At 37.5% G+C, this 15479-nt stretch overlaps 1 protein-coding gene across 10 annotated transcripts in view; it reads right to left on the bottom strand.

Annotated features, from left to right (window-relative positions):
- TBC1D19 (TBC1 domain family member 19) overlaps nt 1-15479 on the bottom strand; it is a 277728-nt gene that overhangs the window by 167501 nt on the left and 94748 nt on the right. For all 10 annotated transcript variants that reach the window (XR_010116325.1, XR_010116326.1, XR_010116329.1 and 7 more), the window contains 2 exons: nt 13209-13283; nt 8533-8595 (listed from right to left, as the gene is read on the bottom strand). Coding sequence is in view for 5 of the 10 variants with exons in the window: in XM_055245489.2 (XP_055101464.1) it covers nt 8533-8595; nt 13209-13283 (138 nt within the window). In the remaining 5 variants the exon portion in view is untranslated. The remainder of the gene's footprint in view (nt 1-8532; nt 8596-13208; nt 13284-15479) is intronic.

Below are 15479 nucleotides of genomic sequence, written 5' to 3'. Positions count from 1 at the left end.
CATTTAGTGCTAAAAATTTCCCTCTACACACTGCTTTGAATGTGTCCCAGAGATTCTGGTATGTTGTGTCTTTGTTCTCGTTGGTTTCAAAGAATATCTTTATTTCTCTCTTCATTTTGTTATGTACCCAGTAGTCATTCAGGAGCAGGTTGTTCAGTTTCCATGTAGTTGAGCGGTTTGGAGTGAGTTTCTTACTCCTGAGTGCTAGTTTGATTGCACTGTGGTCTGAGAGACAGTTTGTTATAATTTCTGTTCTTTTACATTTGCTGAGGAGTGCTTTACTTCCAACTATGTGGTCAATTTTGGAATAAGTGTGATGTGGTGCTGAGAGGAATGTATATTCTGTTGAGTTGGGGTGGAGAGTTCTGTAGATGTCTATTAGGTCTGCTTGGTGCAGAGCTGAGTTCAAGTCCTGGATATCCTTGTTAACCTTCTGTCTCATTGATCTGTCTAATGTTGACTGTGGGGTGTTAAAGTCTCCCATTATTATTGTGAGGGAGTCTAAGTCTCTTTGTAGATTTCTAAGGACTTGCTTTATAAATCTGGGTGTCCTATATTGGGTGCATATATATTTAAGATAGTTAGCTCTTCTTGTTGAATTGATCCCTTTACCACTATGTAATGGCCTCCTTTGTCTCTTTTGATCTTTGTTTGTTTAAAGTCTGTTTTATCAGAGACTAGAATTGCAACCCCTGCCTTTTTTTGTTTTCCATTTGCTTGGTAGATCTTCCTCCATCCCTTTATTTTGAGCCTATGTGTGTCTCTGCATGTGAGATGGGTCTCCTGAATACAGCACACTGATGGGTCTTGACTCTTTATCCAATGTGCCAGTCTGTGTCTTTTAATTGGAGCATTTAGCCCAATTACATTCAAGGTTAATACTGTTATGTGTGAATTTGGTTCTGTCATTATGACGTTAGCTGGTTATTTTGCTCATTAGTTGATGCAGTTTCTTCCCAATATTACTGTTCTTTACAATCTGTCATGTTTTTGCAGTGGCTGGTACCAGTTGCTCCTTTCCAAGTTTAGTGCTTCCTTCAGGAGCTCTTGTAGGGCAGGCCTGGTGGTGACAAAATTTCTCAGCATTTGCTTGTATGTAAAGGATTTTATGTCTCCTTCACTTATGAAGCTTAGTTTGGCTGGATATGAAATTCTGGGTTGAAAATTCTTTTCTTTAAGAATATTGAATATTGGCTCCCACTCTCTTCTGGCTTGTAGAATTTCTGCCGAGAGATCTGCTGTTAGTCTGATGGGATTCCCTTTGTGGGTAACCCGACCTTTCTCTCTGGCTGCTCTTAACATTTTTTCCTTCATTACAACTTCGGTGAGTCTGACAATTGTGTGTCTTGGAGTTGCTCTTCTCGAGGTGTATATTTGTGGCGTTCTCTATTTCCTGAATTTGAATGTTGGCCTGCCTTGCTAGGTTGGAGAAGTTCTCCCGGATAATATCCTGCAGGGTGTTTTCCAACTTGGTTCCATTTTCCCCATCACTTTCAGGTACACCAATCAGACGTAGATTTGCTCTTTTCACATAGTCCCATATTTCTTGGAGGCTTTGTTTGTTTCTTTTTAATCTTTTTTCTCTAAACTTCTCTTCTCACTTTATTTCATTCATTTGTTCTTCAATCACTGATACCCTTCCTTCCAGTTGCTTGAATCAGCTACTGAAGCTTGTGCATTTGTCACGTAGTTCTCGTGCCATGATTTTCAGCTCCATCAGGTCACTTAAGGACTTCTCTACACTGGTTATTCTAGTTAGCCACTCGTCTAATCTTTTCAAGGTTTTTAGCTTCTTTGTGTTGGTTTCGAACTTCCTCCTTTGGCTCGGAGCAGTTTGGTCGTCTGAAGCCTTCTTCTCTCACCTCGTCAAAGTCATTCTCTGTCCAGGTTTGTTCCGTTGCTGGTGAGGAGCTGCATTCCTTTGGAGGGGGAGAGGTGCTCTGATTTTTAGAATTTTCAGCTTTTCTGCTGTTTTTTCCCCATCTTTGTGGTTTTATCTACCTTTGGTCTTTGATGATGGTGACGTACAGATGGGATTTTGGTGTGGATGTCCTTTCTGTTTGTTAGTTTTCCTCCTAACAGTCAGGACCCTCAGCTGCAGGACTGTTGGAGTTTGCTGGAAGTCCACTCCAGACCCTGTTTGCCTGGGTATAAGCAGCGGAGGCTGCAGAACAGCGAATATTGCTGAACAGCAAATGTTCCTGCCTGATCGTTCCTCTGGAAACTTCGTCTCAGAGGGGTACTCGGCCATGTGAGGTGTCAGTCTGCCCCTACTGGGGGGTGCCTCCCAGTTAGGCTACTCAGGGGTCAGGGACCCACTTGAAGAGGTGGTCTGTCCGTTCTCAGATCTCAAACTCCGTGCTGGGAGAACAACTACTCTTCAAAGCTGTCAGACAGGGACATTTAAGTCTGCAGAGGTTTCTGCTGCCTTTTGTTCGGTTATGCCCTGCCCCCAGAGGTGGAGTCTACAGAGGCAGGCAGGCCTCCTTGAGCTGCGGTGGGCTCCACCCAGTTCGAGCTTCCTGGCCGCTTTGTTTACCTACTCAAGCCTCAGCAATGGTGGGCGCCCCTCTCCCAGCCTTGCTGCCAACTTACAGTTTGATCTCAGACTGCTGTGCTAGCAATGAGCAAGGCTCCATGGGCGTGGGACCCTCGAGCCAGGTGAGGGATATAATCTCCTGGTGTGCCATTTGCTAAGACCCTTGGAAAACTGCAGTATTAGGGTGGGAGTGACCCGATTTTCCAGGTGCTGTCTGACACCCCTTCCCTTGGCTAGGAAAGGGAATTCCCTGACCCCTTGTGCTTCCTGGGTGAGGCCATGCCTCGCCCTGCTTCGGCTCACACTCGGTGGGCTGCACCCACTGTCCTGCCCCCACTGTCCGACGAGCCCCAGTGAGATGAACCCAGTACCTCAGTTGGAAATGCAGAAATCACCTGTCTTCTGCGTCACTCACTCTGGAAGCTGTAGACTGGAGCTGTTCCTATTTGGCCATCTTGGAACTGCCGAATGATATAATTTCTTTTGATTTCTTCCAAGTTCACTGATTCTTCTCTGCTTTTTCAAATACACTTTTGAGTCCTTCTAATAAAATTTTCATTTCAATTATTGTACTTTTCAACTCCAGAATTTCGGTCTGGTACTTTAAAAATGTAATTTCTATCTCTTTAAAACTTCTGTATTCGAGGAGACATTGTCATCACACCTTACTTTACCTTTTTTTTTTTTTTTTCAAGACCAGGTCTCACCTGTCGCCTGGGCTGGAGTGTAATGGCATAACCACAGTTCACTGCAACCTTGACCTCCTGGGCAAAAGTTATCCTCGCATCTCAGCCTCCTGAGTAGCTGGGACAACAGGCACATGCCACTACACCCAGCTAATTTTTTTTCTATTTTGTAGAGACAGGGTTTTGCCACGTTGTCTAGGCTGGTCCCAAATTCCTGGGCTCAAGCAATTGTCCTGCATCAGCTTCCCAAAATGCTATGATTACAGGTGTGAGCCACTGCATCTGGCCTTACTTTACTTTTTAAAGCATGGCTTCCTTTAGTTCTTTGAATATATTTATAATGGCTGCTTTGAAGTTTTATTTGGTTAAGTACAACATCTAGGCCATCTTACAAGCAGCTGGAACTCATGATTGTTATTTGCTTATTTGTTTAGTGACTTGGTTGAAATATTTCATTTAAGTCTGTTTCTCCCAAAATATGAAGCCTCTGATGTACCTCAAAGTATGCCACCTTGAGCATACACACAATCATCTTTCAATGACACTGGCTTTAGCAGGGTTTTTTTTTTTTTTTAGACAGTCTTGCTCTGTCACCCAGGCTGGAGTGCAGTGGTGCAATCTTGGCTCACTGCAACCTCTACCTCCTGGGTTCAAGCGATTCTCCTGCCTCAGCCTCCTGAGTAGCTGGGACTACAGGCATGCACCACCAAGCCTGGCTAACTTAGCAGGCTCTTTGTCTCTTCCCCGATCTTTGTGTTAAACTTTCTGTCTTTCTCGATATCACAGCCAGGTATTAGGTTCCTCTAATTGCCAGCTGATTATTCTACTGTTTTCAACAATGTCCTCATGCATAAATTGTAACACAGTCTGATTCAATTAAATGTATGGTCCTTTGTGAGGTCATTTTTGAGGCCAGTCTTTGAGGTTTGTCCTATCCCATCAGGACTCCTCCTAGCTATCTCTGTCTCTGGCTTTCTCTGGTAAACCAGCTGCTATGCTTTTAGCTTGTTACTCTTAAGTGTTTACCATTAAAATCTTCATTGTTCAGAGCCCCATTAGGTTGGAACTTTCCTGTACTCCATATAAAGTTAGTTCTTTGAGGAGAGCTTCAGAGTTACTGTTGTTAAGGCTGTCTCCCATTCTGGCCAAAATCTCTGAGTCATTGCCCTGGAGCCGGGTTGTGGACAGTGGCCTACTTCTCTTGGAGTGACACTTCTGCTTTGTGAGAAAGACACTGGTGAGGGTGGTAGCCTCTGGTCTTCTCAGCTTGCCTTTCCCATGTGGAACCTCTCTCCCCTCTATAAACAAAATGAGGTGAAAGCAGTTGAGGCCCTAGTATTTTTGACCTGCTGAGTGGAGTCAGAGCTTTTGGGCAAGATCTCTGCCCTACGGGAAGGAATCTGACAACTTCCTGATGGTACTCTCTAGAATTTAGCATCTGCAACACGGAGCTGAGGGAGATAAGAAATACTGGCCATCTGCCCCTCCTATGGAGATACTGTAGCCCTCAACTAGGAGCTGGAGGGAAAGGGAGCCCCATCTTCCTAGCCACACATGGCTGAATTGAAGCTTCTGTCATGCTAATCTAGGGGTGAGGGGAGGCAAAAAGCAGGTCATGACTCAAGGGCCACAAATTATTTTTACCAAGATTTAGTAGCTTTTCTCAAATAAATGTTTTCTTGTTTGCTGACTTTTTATGTAACCTTAGGATAATTACCAGAGACTTTAAATACTTTAAAAAAAATAGTTTTCACTAGTTACGGTTTCCTGCTGAGGATGGTTCCGTGGAGCTTCTCTCAGACCACCATTTAGGAACTGATAATTTCCATTCTGTATTTTTGAAGTATAGAGGTTATTGGCAAACTAGTATTATTGTATAAATGAAGAATTAATTTTATTTATATAGGCATACCTTGGAGATATTGCAGGTTCAGTTCCAGACCACCACAATAAAGTAAATATCATAATAAAGCAAATCACACAAATTTTCTGGTTTCTCAGTATGTATAAAAGCTATGTTTATACTACACTATAGTCTATTAAGTACAATAGCATATGCCCAAAAATATACATGCCGTAATTTAAAAATACTTTATTGCTAAAAAAAAAATTGCTAATGACCATCTGAATCTTCAGCAAGCTGTAATCTTGTTGTTGGTGGAGGGTCTTGCTTCAATGTGTATGGCTGCTGACTGATCCAGGGTGGTGGCTGCTGAACATTGGGGCAGCTGTGGCAGTTTCTTAAAATAAGACAACAATAAATTTGCTGCATTGATAGACTCTTCCTTTCACAAAATATTTCTCTGTTTGTTGGCACTTTACCCACAGTAGAACTTTCAAAATTGGAGTCAATTCGCTTGAACCCTGCTGTTGTTTTACTAACTTTATGTAATAGTGTAAACACTTTGTTGTCATTTCAACAATGTGTACAGTAGCTTCACCAAGAGTAGGGTCCATCTCAAGAAATGACTTTCTTTGTTTATCAAGGAGCAACTCTTCATTCATTTAAGTTTTATGATGAGATTGAAGCAATTCAGTCACATATTGAGGCTCTACTTCTAATACCAATTATCTTGCTTTTTCCACCACAGTGACTGTTACTTCCTCCATTGAAGTCTTGAACCCCTCAAGGTTATCTATGAAGGTTAGAATCAGCTTCTTCCAAACTCCTTTTCATGTTGATATTTTGACCTCCTCTCATGAATCACAAATGTTCTTAATGGTATTTAGATTGGTGAATCCTTTCCAGAAGCTTTCAATTTACTTTTCCCAGATTCATCAGAGGAATCACTATCTATCACATTATATAGCCTTACAAAATGTATTTCTTAAATAAGACTTGAAAGTCAAAATGACTCCCTTATCCATGGGCTGCAGAATGGATGTCGTGTTAGTAGGCATGAAAACAACATTTACCTCCTTGTACATCTGCATCGGAGCTTTTGGGTGACTATGTGCATTGTGAATGAGCAGTAATATTTTGAAACAAATGTTTTTTTCTGAATAGTAGGCTTCAACAATATGTTTACAATATTAGGTAGACCATGCTGTTAACAAATGTGCTGTCATCTAGGCTTTCTTGTTCCATTTATAGAGCACAGGCAGAGTAGATTAAGCATATTTCTTAAGGGCCCAAGGATTTTTGAAATGGTAAACAGGCACTGGCTTCAACCTAAAGACACCAGCTGCATTAGCCCCTAACAACAGAGTCAGCATATCCTTTGAAGCTTTGAAGACAAACATTGACTTCTCCTCTCTAGCTATGAAAGTTCTAGATGGCATTTTCTTCCAATGGAAAGCTGTTTCATTTACACTGAAAAATCTATTGTTTAGTATAGCCACCTTTATCAATGATCTTTGCTAGACAGGGACAATTTGCTGTAGCTGCTACATCAACACTTGCTGCTTCACCTTGCATTTTTTAAGTTATGGAGATGGCATTTTTCCTTCAACCACATAAACCAACATTTGCTAGCTTTCAATTATTCTTCTCCAGCTTCCTCTCCTCTCTCAGCCTTGATAAAATTGAAGAGATTTAGGGCCTTGCTCTGGATTAGGCTTTGGTTTAGGGGAATGTTATGGCTAGCTTGATCTTCTATTCAGACTACTAAAATTTTCTCCATATCAGCAACAAGGCTGTTCTCCTTTCTTATCATTCACGTGTTCACTAGAGTAACACTTTTAATTTCCTTCAAAAACTTTTCCTTTGCATTTACAACTTGGCTGTTTGGTGCAAGAGGCCTAGCTTTTGGCATATCTTGGCTTTGGGCATGCGTCCTCATTAAGCATAATCATTTCTAGCTTTTGATTTAAAGTCAGAGACATGTAACTTCCATTGAGTTCAACATTTCAAGGCCACCATAGGGTTATTATTGGCCTAATTTCAATATTGTTGTGTCTCAGGGTATAGAAAGGCCTGAGGAAAGGGAGAGAAATGGGTAATGGCCAGTTGGTAGAACAATCAGAACACATGCATTTATCAATTAAGTTTGCCATCTTAAGGGTGCAGTTTGTGGCATTCCAAAATAATTACAGTAGTAACATCAAAGATCACTAATCACAGATTACTAAATCAGATACAATAATAAAGTTTGAAATATTGTTAAGAATTACCAAAATGTGACACAGAAATATGAAACAAGCTCATGCTGTTGAAAAAAATGGTGCTGATAGACTTGCTCAATGCAGGGTTGCCACAAACCTTCAATTTGTAAAAATAACAATATCTGTGAAGCACAATAAAGCACAATAAAGTGAGATATACCTGTATATTCAAAAATTTACTGAGTACTAAGAATTAGGTACAGGGCTACATATTAGCTACATAAACAAATTTTTAGAAGAAGATTTTTGTATTCTCCAACTTTTAATTAATAACTACCTTTATATTAAAATGGAATTTTAAGTCCACTATTTAAAAAAATAAAAAATTTTAATTATGCATTTGAAATCACAGGAATCTCTTCAAATTGTTTCTGGGGTTATTTAAAATTTTAACTTTATAAATAAGTCTTATAAAGTCTTTATACTTTAGCTCTTGGAACATATGATAAACCTTCTTGAGAGATGCTTATTTAACTTTATATCCTCTCTTAAACATATATACACCACAACACCATTATCAAACAAAAACTTGCTCATACAAACAGCAGGGACCAATTTACATTTAATCGAGCAGAAATTGCTGTGTAGAATCTAGGTATTTCCTCTATGACATCTGTATTGACATTCATTCAAAATCAAATTATTAATATGTACATATAATCTTTTAAAAAAAGAACATCATGTAGGCAATTCTATATAAATTGCATATTTTCTATTTATGATAAATGATTTTATTCTAGATGTGAAAAAGTAAGAATCCAAGCATCCACAATATCTGCAAATGAAATGATCAAAGGATAATCACGACACTCCAAATTGATTTTGAAACATTATTTATTCAATATCTTTAATTTTAAAACTATAATGCAAAATGCTTTCTCCAAACATCTTGGAATGGCTTAAATATGAATTTGACATCTGATTTAAGCATCTGTGCCAATAACAAAGATAGAAAACTTATCTGCCAATACCTCCTTGTTGTACCATATATGACAAAAAGAAACAATTGGGAACTCTTATTCTCCTATCTAATTTCACAGTAAAAACAAAAGGTAATCTTATCCCAAACTTAGAACATTTCATCTGACAAGCATGCCATGGATTACAAAAAGGCATAGTCAACAACAGAGATATCTCCTTTAAAGTATCATGATTTAGAGAACCTAAAACAAGAACACTATATATTTTAATTTTTAAACTTACCTGATATAAATAATCTTCAAATACAAAATAATAATCATCATTGCTTGCTGTCAACTTCACATCCTATAATTAAAAATAGACAGTACTGAAAAGAACCCAAATGGATCTGTCTGTAGTACTAAAGCATACACACAGTATTTAGAAGCACTACTGCAATAAATTTATTACTTCGTGATTATAAACTTCTCAATTAGATTTTATCATTGCTATATATTTACTGAACTAATATATGTGACACATTATTTGACCTCGAATTCCTCATACTTTTTAAGGTCCCACTAGTAATTCTTTAATATTTATTTCAATTTTATCTCCTTTTAATCTAATATTTAGATGGCTTAAAGCTAGAAAAGAAAAGCAGATGCAATCATAACATCCAGAAACAACCATAACAATCTGGCCCCAAATTACTGTTCCAATCTCACTGTTCAAGTCCAAATTCTTGCCATTCCCACAAAAGACCAAATATCTTCCATGCCTTTGTGATTATTCACTTGCAAGTCACCACTTGTTACTGAGAGCAAGAACTTTGATTTTCTGTATTATGAGTTTAAGGGCCAGTTCATTGACTTCCCCTGGATAGCATATTAGTTTCCTTCTTTAAATATATTCCTATTCTCACTTTCTGACTTGAGTCTACCTTAATGATTTCTATGAGCCTCCCTATGAGACTTTAGCCACTTTGAGCTCCAACATCTTAAATGTTTTTTGTATACGTAGTACCACCACAGTGCTTAGCACCTAAATACCCAATACATGTTTGATGAGTGAGTAAAATTAAATATGATAAAATTATTAATAGAAATTAATTATATTTTCCTGTGATATAATTCATCAGTATATAGGTACCCCTCTCCAATAACAAGCAAACAAATGAACAAAAGTCTAGAAAAATGAACTAAAACGTTTGTTTCCCCCAGGATTGTCTCTGAATATTATGTCCAGAGTTGGAACCTGCTGCTTGTGTGCTTCAGTGTAAAGAACATGAAATTCCAACAGGTTTAACTAAGATTTGAAATCCAGTTCCACTACTTTTAGCTGTATGACTTTGGTCAGTAACTCTGAGCCTAGATCTCCGTATCCATAAATGAGGATACCACCGCCTACTTCAGAAAGGATGGGTAAATGCCTAGCACAGTATCAGATAAAGAGTAAACATCCAGAAAGCTTTTTTTAAAAAATTCACCAAAAGTCCTTTTACTTATAATATTGTTCATCTATTTATAAGTAAATATAGATCCCAAATCTTACATGTATCCAAAATCTCCAGATGTAACTACACCATGTTTTTAGACCCAATATATACTAAATTCAACAAGTTGGGATGAAGGATACGAAAATCAAAACTTCAAAAAACAAACAAACAAACAAAAAAGAAGACAAACAAAAAATGTTTACCATCAAGAAGTCTACAATCTCACTGGCATGATAGTAAAAACATGGGAAAATCACAAAGAAATGTTACAAAAATCCATGGTCAAATAGCTCTAATAGTCTATAAAATTCAACCAGGCTGTTGAGCAAAGTAGCAATCAGGGGAGGATGGAAAGAGTTGTAGATGACTCTGGGGGTAGCGAATGTGTGCTAACTCTGAAAAAACCGTAATGACACAGATTAAGGAGAAAGAAATGGTCCATCCTTCTATGTCAGAAGACAACCTAGACAAAGGTAGAGATCACGCATTCTCAACAGGGGAATACTATTGCCTCTGTGAGCATGAAAACTGGTTCCTGGAGGTCAACAAATTTCACATATTACAATGGTATGTGGCCGATCAGAGCTCATCCCTATCCATCCAAATCTTATTTTTTGTTATTTACTTTTTCTTATTAGAGACAAGTTAATTAATCTCTCTCCAGGAGCGTGATAATGAAGAAAGGTTGAAAAACACTAGTATAAATTATCAGATTATAGTAAATAGTTGAAAACTATAGAAAGTATGGATACAAGGCAAGTTTGTTAAAAAAAAAAACAAAACAGAACCATTTAATAAATTAGCCTAGGGAGGGTTCGATGATGTTCTGTACTCACAACATCATTGGCTCAGAACATCTATGCTTTCCATCCTCCCCTGATTGCTATTATCAACCTGTTTCCATCCTCCCCTGATTGCTACTATTCAGCCTGGTTGAATTTTGTAGACTGTTTGAGCTATTTGACTACGGATTTTGTAACATTGCCTTGTTCCATTCATTCCTTTAACCTTTAAAAGAATTCCACCTTGTTTTCAGTTAAATTTAAAATAAGTCTTTGCTATAGGGAGCTGTAATAACACGGATTTTTTTTTTAAATGATCATTCCCTCAACAGCTGACTTCAATAATGTTTGGAGTGATTGGCAGAGCCCAACTAAGTCAAAAATAACCAGAGACAGGTATCTTCCTAAAAACATTCATGTTGTGCACAGCATAGATGCCATCAAAACTTTCATTCAATTCCTCAGGCACAAATTACTTTCTTCTTGGAACAGATTTTCTTTACTGACTCAAACTGAAATTCATTTTGGCGACAAAGAGAACTCTCATCCTAGCACTCCTTACTTTTTTTAGCTTTTTCACATGTGAGTTTCCTCTCATTTGATTAGAAAAGAGGCTAACGGTCTTACAGGCCAAAAGATCTCTTACATTTTTGATAAAATAATCCACTGAGCATAATTATTTGACCTCAAACTTAATAGTAGTACCTGTGATCCAAATCTAGTGAAAAACCTCTGTGAGATACAAGACTTTCCATCAAAGGACTGTATCCTCTAAACTCTCATTTCCACTTACTGTAGAGCTTAGTGGTTAAGAACACAGTTCTGAAATCAGATTGGCTAGGTCTAAATCTTGGCTTCACTACTTAATATGTTAATTTAAACAAATTTCTTTCTTTATCTCAATTTCCTCATTTGTAAAATAGCAAAATAACTACTTTCTGCTTTATCACACACGTGTCACTATGTTGCTCGTAAGTAAGGAAATGATGTTAGTATAACATGGAAATTGTATTGGTTCAGATGCAATTTTTCTTAAGCAAGAGGAGCTGGAGCAGAGGGAGGAGAATTATAACCATCAGCAGGAAAAAAAAAATGTCTTCAGCTCAGCTGTTGCTGCACAGGCATGAGACTTCATAGTTGCATTTTAAGAACATTAAAAATGGGCATTGGCACTGGGGCTCCCTCTTCAGAGGGGCACGCTCCGAGCCCAACACATTTCTCCACTGCTGTTCTCTTGTGCTCACCTTAACAGTAGCCCCAGTGGCCCAGAGCACCACTTCCACTTGCATTATTTCAGCATTTCTGTTTTATTATTTTTATACATTTTTGATAGCTCCTACCAGAGCAGCCTGCCTGAGCTGTCTGATTCTTCTCCCAGGCTACCAATGATTGCCTTTGTTAGTACTCTGATTACAAAGTTGCAAAAATTTCCACCCCAACCCTGTTTTGTCCATAAGCTCTGTTATTTCTAACACGTGGTTTTACAGAATGCAAGTTTTTCTGCAGAAAAACAATGCATTTATAATGCATAGCCTAAATGTTGGCATCTGCTACTCTTAGGTAGTTGTATGCATTAAATAGCAATCTATGTAAAGAGTTTGGAATACTATATGGCACAGTAAGCAGTCATTTGTTAGTAATAGTTATTATTACCCCTGGCCATGTTCTACTGAGACACATTTTCAGGTCCTCAATATGTAATCTTCTTTTCCCCATTTCTGAGACCTATAATAATATGCCTTTCTCCCTTATATTTCAAATCTAAATTTTAAATCTAACACTTTTAAACTGCCTAATATTAATTCAGAATTATTCATATCCTATATTACACATAAAGCATTCGCTACACCAGACCAATCTGGTTCAACTTCTATGAAACAGAGTTATGAGCTGTTTTTCAGTTGCCATGGACCTCCAGGTTGAAGGTCACATAACCTGAGCATGGCCAGATGAACCAAGCATGCAACCACAGGTGGAACCTATGTGATAGGACTAAGGAGTGGGGTCTGAATTAAGAAGTGGACACCACATGGCAGTATCCAGGATTCAATCAGATCAAGTCCTGGCATCACCCCATGGCAGGATCCAGTCCGATCAAACCTTTCTAGCTACAAAAACCCAGTGCTTTGGTGCTTGGCTTTCTATTGTGTACTGGAAAATGGACCCTCTTTGGCTCAGTGATGAAAGCATTAACTCGGCTCTCAACTTGATTATCAGATGCTTGGAGGCAAAAACTCAATGTGTCTCTACCTTAAAACCTGAGATATACTTAGCCATGTCTAGAAACTAAAAGAAATTAAAAATTAAAAATGACTTCAGTATAAAGAAAATAAACAAGTAGGCCCTAAAGAATCATAAGATAAAAATATCATAATCCAGTTTTGCTTTTCAGTTGCCTTTTTACTTGGTTTGTGTAGAAAGCTTGAATTTAGAGATATAAGAAATGCTTATCTTAATAAAAAAATAGGAGGACTAGGAAAGAATCATGAAGACAGCTTCAAAGGGAAAGAAGATAACAGAGAATGCAAACTGCAAATTTTGAACACCAACTTTAACTTTATATGTATAAATCTAATCACTTAAAATTATTTTTCAAGGTTAATATATATCATTATACATAGTACAGGCTCTGCATACTGAAGAATCTCAATTTTAAATTATATTAATGAAAAGGAAAAACTAAGCTGACTTTTACTTACTTTATAGATTAGACTGTCCACCAAAAGGTCATGTTGTATCACATTAGTCTTAAGCTGCTCATAATACAAGACATCCTAAATTTAAAAGTAAAACAAAAAATTAAAGGTCAATCACATTTATAAAGTCAGCCTCAAACTCAAATAATAATCAATAGTATTCTAAACACTAAGAAGGGCAGGAACTCAGTTTTATTCACTACTATAACCCTCATGCCTGACTAATAGTAGATGTTCAATAAATATGCTTACTCCTATCACTTAGGATAACATCTGGCACCTGGTGGGTATTCTGTCAATATTTGCTAAGTTAACTAGAATTTAACTTTAATAGCAAATACAATATTTATTAAGTACTTGTAGGTGCCAGGCACTATTTTACCCACTTTACATGAGTTAACTCATTTAATCCCAAACCAACAAAATGAATTAGGTCAGTGATTATTATTCCCATTTATGCTTGAGAAACTGAAGCCAAGAGAGAAAAGTAACTTGCTATTGAAGACCGTAAAGCTAGTAAGATTTAACCTCAAGAAACCTGGCCCCACAACCTATACAAAAAACTCAGAAGGATTACTTTATACTGCCTTTCTAATACCTAAATTATTACAAAATAAAAAGCTTAAGCATAACAAAGCACTCCTGGTAGTAAAAGCAATCATATAGGATATAAAGTCAGCTTTTAGTATTAGAATATGGTCCCATATGCTTGAGCTCAGGAGTTTGAGGTTACAGTGAGTTATGATTGAGCCACTGCTCTCCAGCCTGGGCAACAGACTGAGACCCAGTCTCTAAAATAAATAAATAAATAAATACAAGAATATGGCCACACAATATTATAAAATCAGATTAACTGCACAACAATGAGATTAGGCTAATGTTTAATGTAATAAAGAATAAGAAGTGGAAGAGAGGGAAAATGGAAAGTGGAGAGAATAAGGGAGGAAAGGAAGAAGGGAGAGGAGGGACTAGAGACAGTAATCAAGTTAAGCATCAGGTTCATAGTTGGTCGGGGCATTAAGGATGAAGGTAGGGATCAACTGGGTAATAGTTATGCTAACGAGAGATGGAAATATTATCTGGTTGCTTTAGCCGACCTGTGTATTCCTCCAAATCCCTCCTTTCACCTCTCAGGCACTTTAGCCCTATCCTCCTCTCAAACCCAAAGGCAATTTAGCACATGCGGATCTGTATGACTCCTCCTGACCTCACAGAAGAGTTGTGGGATAGGGTCGTCTGAGACAAGGAGGAATATTTACTGCATGTAGCTGCCTTGCCAGGATAAAATCTGACTCTATGTTTCCTGAAATATGATTTCTTCATCGTGAAAGATGTTTAATACATAGTTCTTTGGCTTAAGTCAAAGTGCTCTTTGCCTAACGATGATCTGGGCATTTACTGGCTATTTTTAGTCATTTAAATTTTAATTAAAAAGGCTTAATTGGTTCTCACTGATGTTTACATTTTTTAACTAAAGCAAAATTATTTTACTATTTTATTTATCTTCCATTGTATCTACTGAATCCATATCTCTGGCTAGAATGCAGGCTCCTTAATGGTAGAAACAGCATCTAATTCAAATATCAATTCCTGCCAGTTGGCATAAGTAGAGTAATGCAAAAGCTACGTTTAGGGTTTTGCCTCTATTTAAAAATAAGTTTAAAATTACAAACTAATATATGACCATTAAAATAAGTGAAACAATCTAAAGTAAAATAAAGAAAAAGTTAAACATCCTTTTTCCTTCCATTCAACCGTCCCAAAATAACTAATATTATTTGTATTTGGTATTGTATTTGTGGTGTTATTTGTAATTTGTATTCTTCCATGCTTATACCTATCTCCATGCTTATATGACTATGTAATCATAGTTGGGCATTTGTGTTGTCGTTTTTCAATATGAAATGGAATCATACCATACTCATCATTCAGCTTCTCTAACCTAATGCTATATCATGGTTTTCCTTCTTGTTAAACAATACACATTTAACTCATTCTTTTTAATAGTTACATACATTTTAATATTTTTAAAGCTGTGGTATAGATTTGTCACAATTTGTTTAATCATATCCCTATAGATGGATACTCAGGTTGTTTGTCCCTACAAATAATGTTGTAATAAATCTTAGGCACTATGTTTTTATATCTACAGAATAAATTGGCAAAGGCAGGATTATAGACTGAAGGCTGTATGTATTTTTTTTTTTTTTTTTTTTTTTTGAGACGGAGTCTCACTCTGTCGCCCAGGCTGGAGTGCAGTGGCGCAATCTCGGC

The sequence above is a fragment of the Symphalangus syndactylus genome, chromosome 16 (genome assembly GCF_028878055.3).
Source record: "Symphalangus syndactylus isolate Jambi chromosome 16, NHGRI_mSymSyn1-v2.1_pri, whole genome shotgun sequence".
Classification (NCBI taxonomy): domain Eukaryota; kingdom Metazoa; phylum Chordata; class Mammalia; order Primates; family Hylobatidae; genus Symphalangus; species Symphalangus syndactylus.
This window is presented reverse-complemented; position numbering and strand designations above follow the sequence as displayed.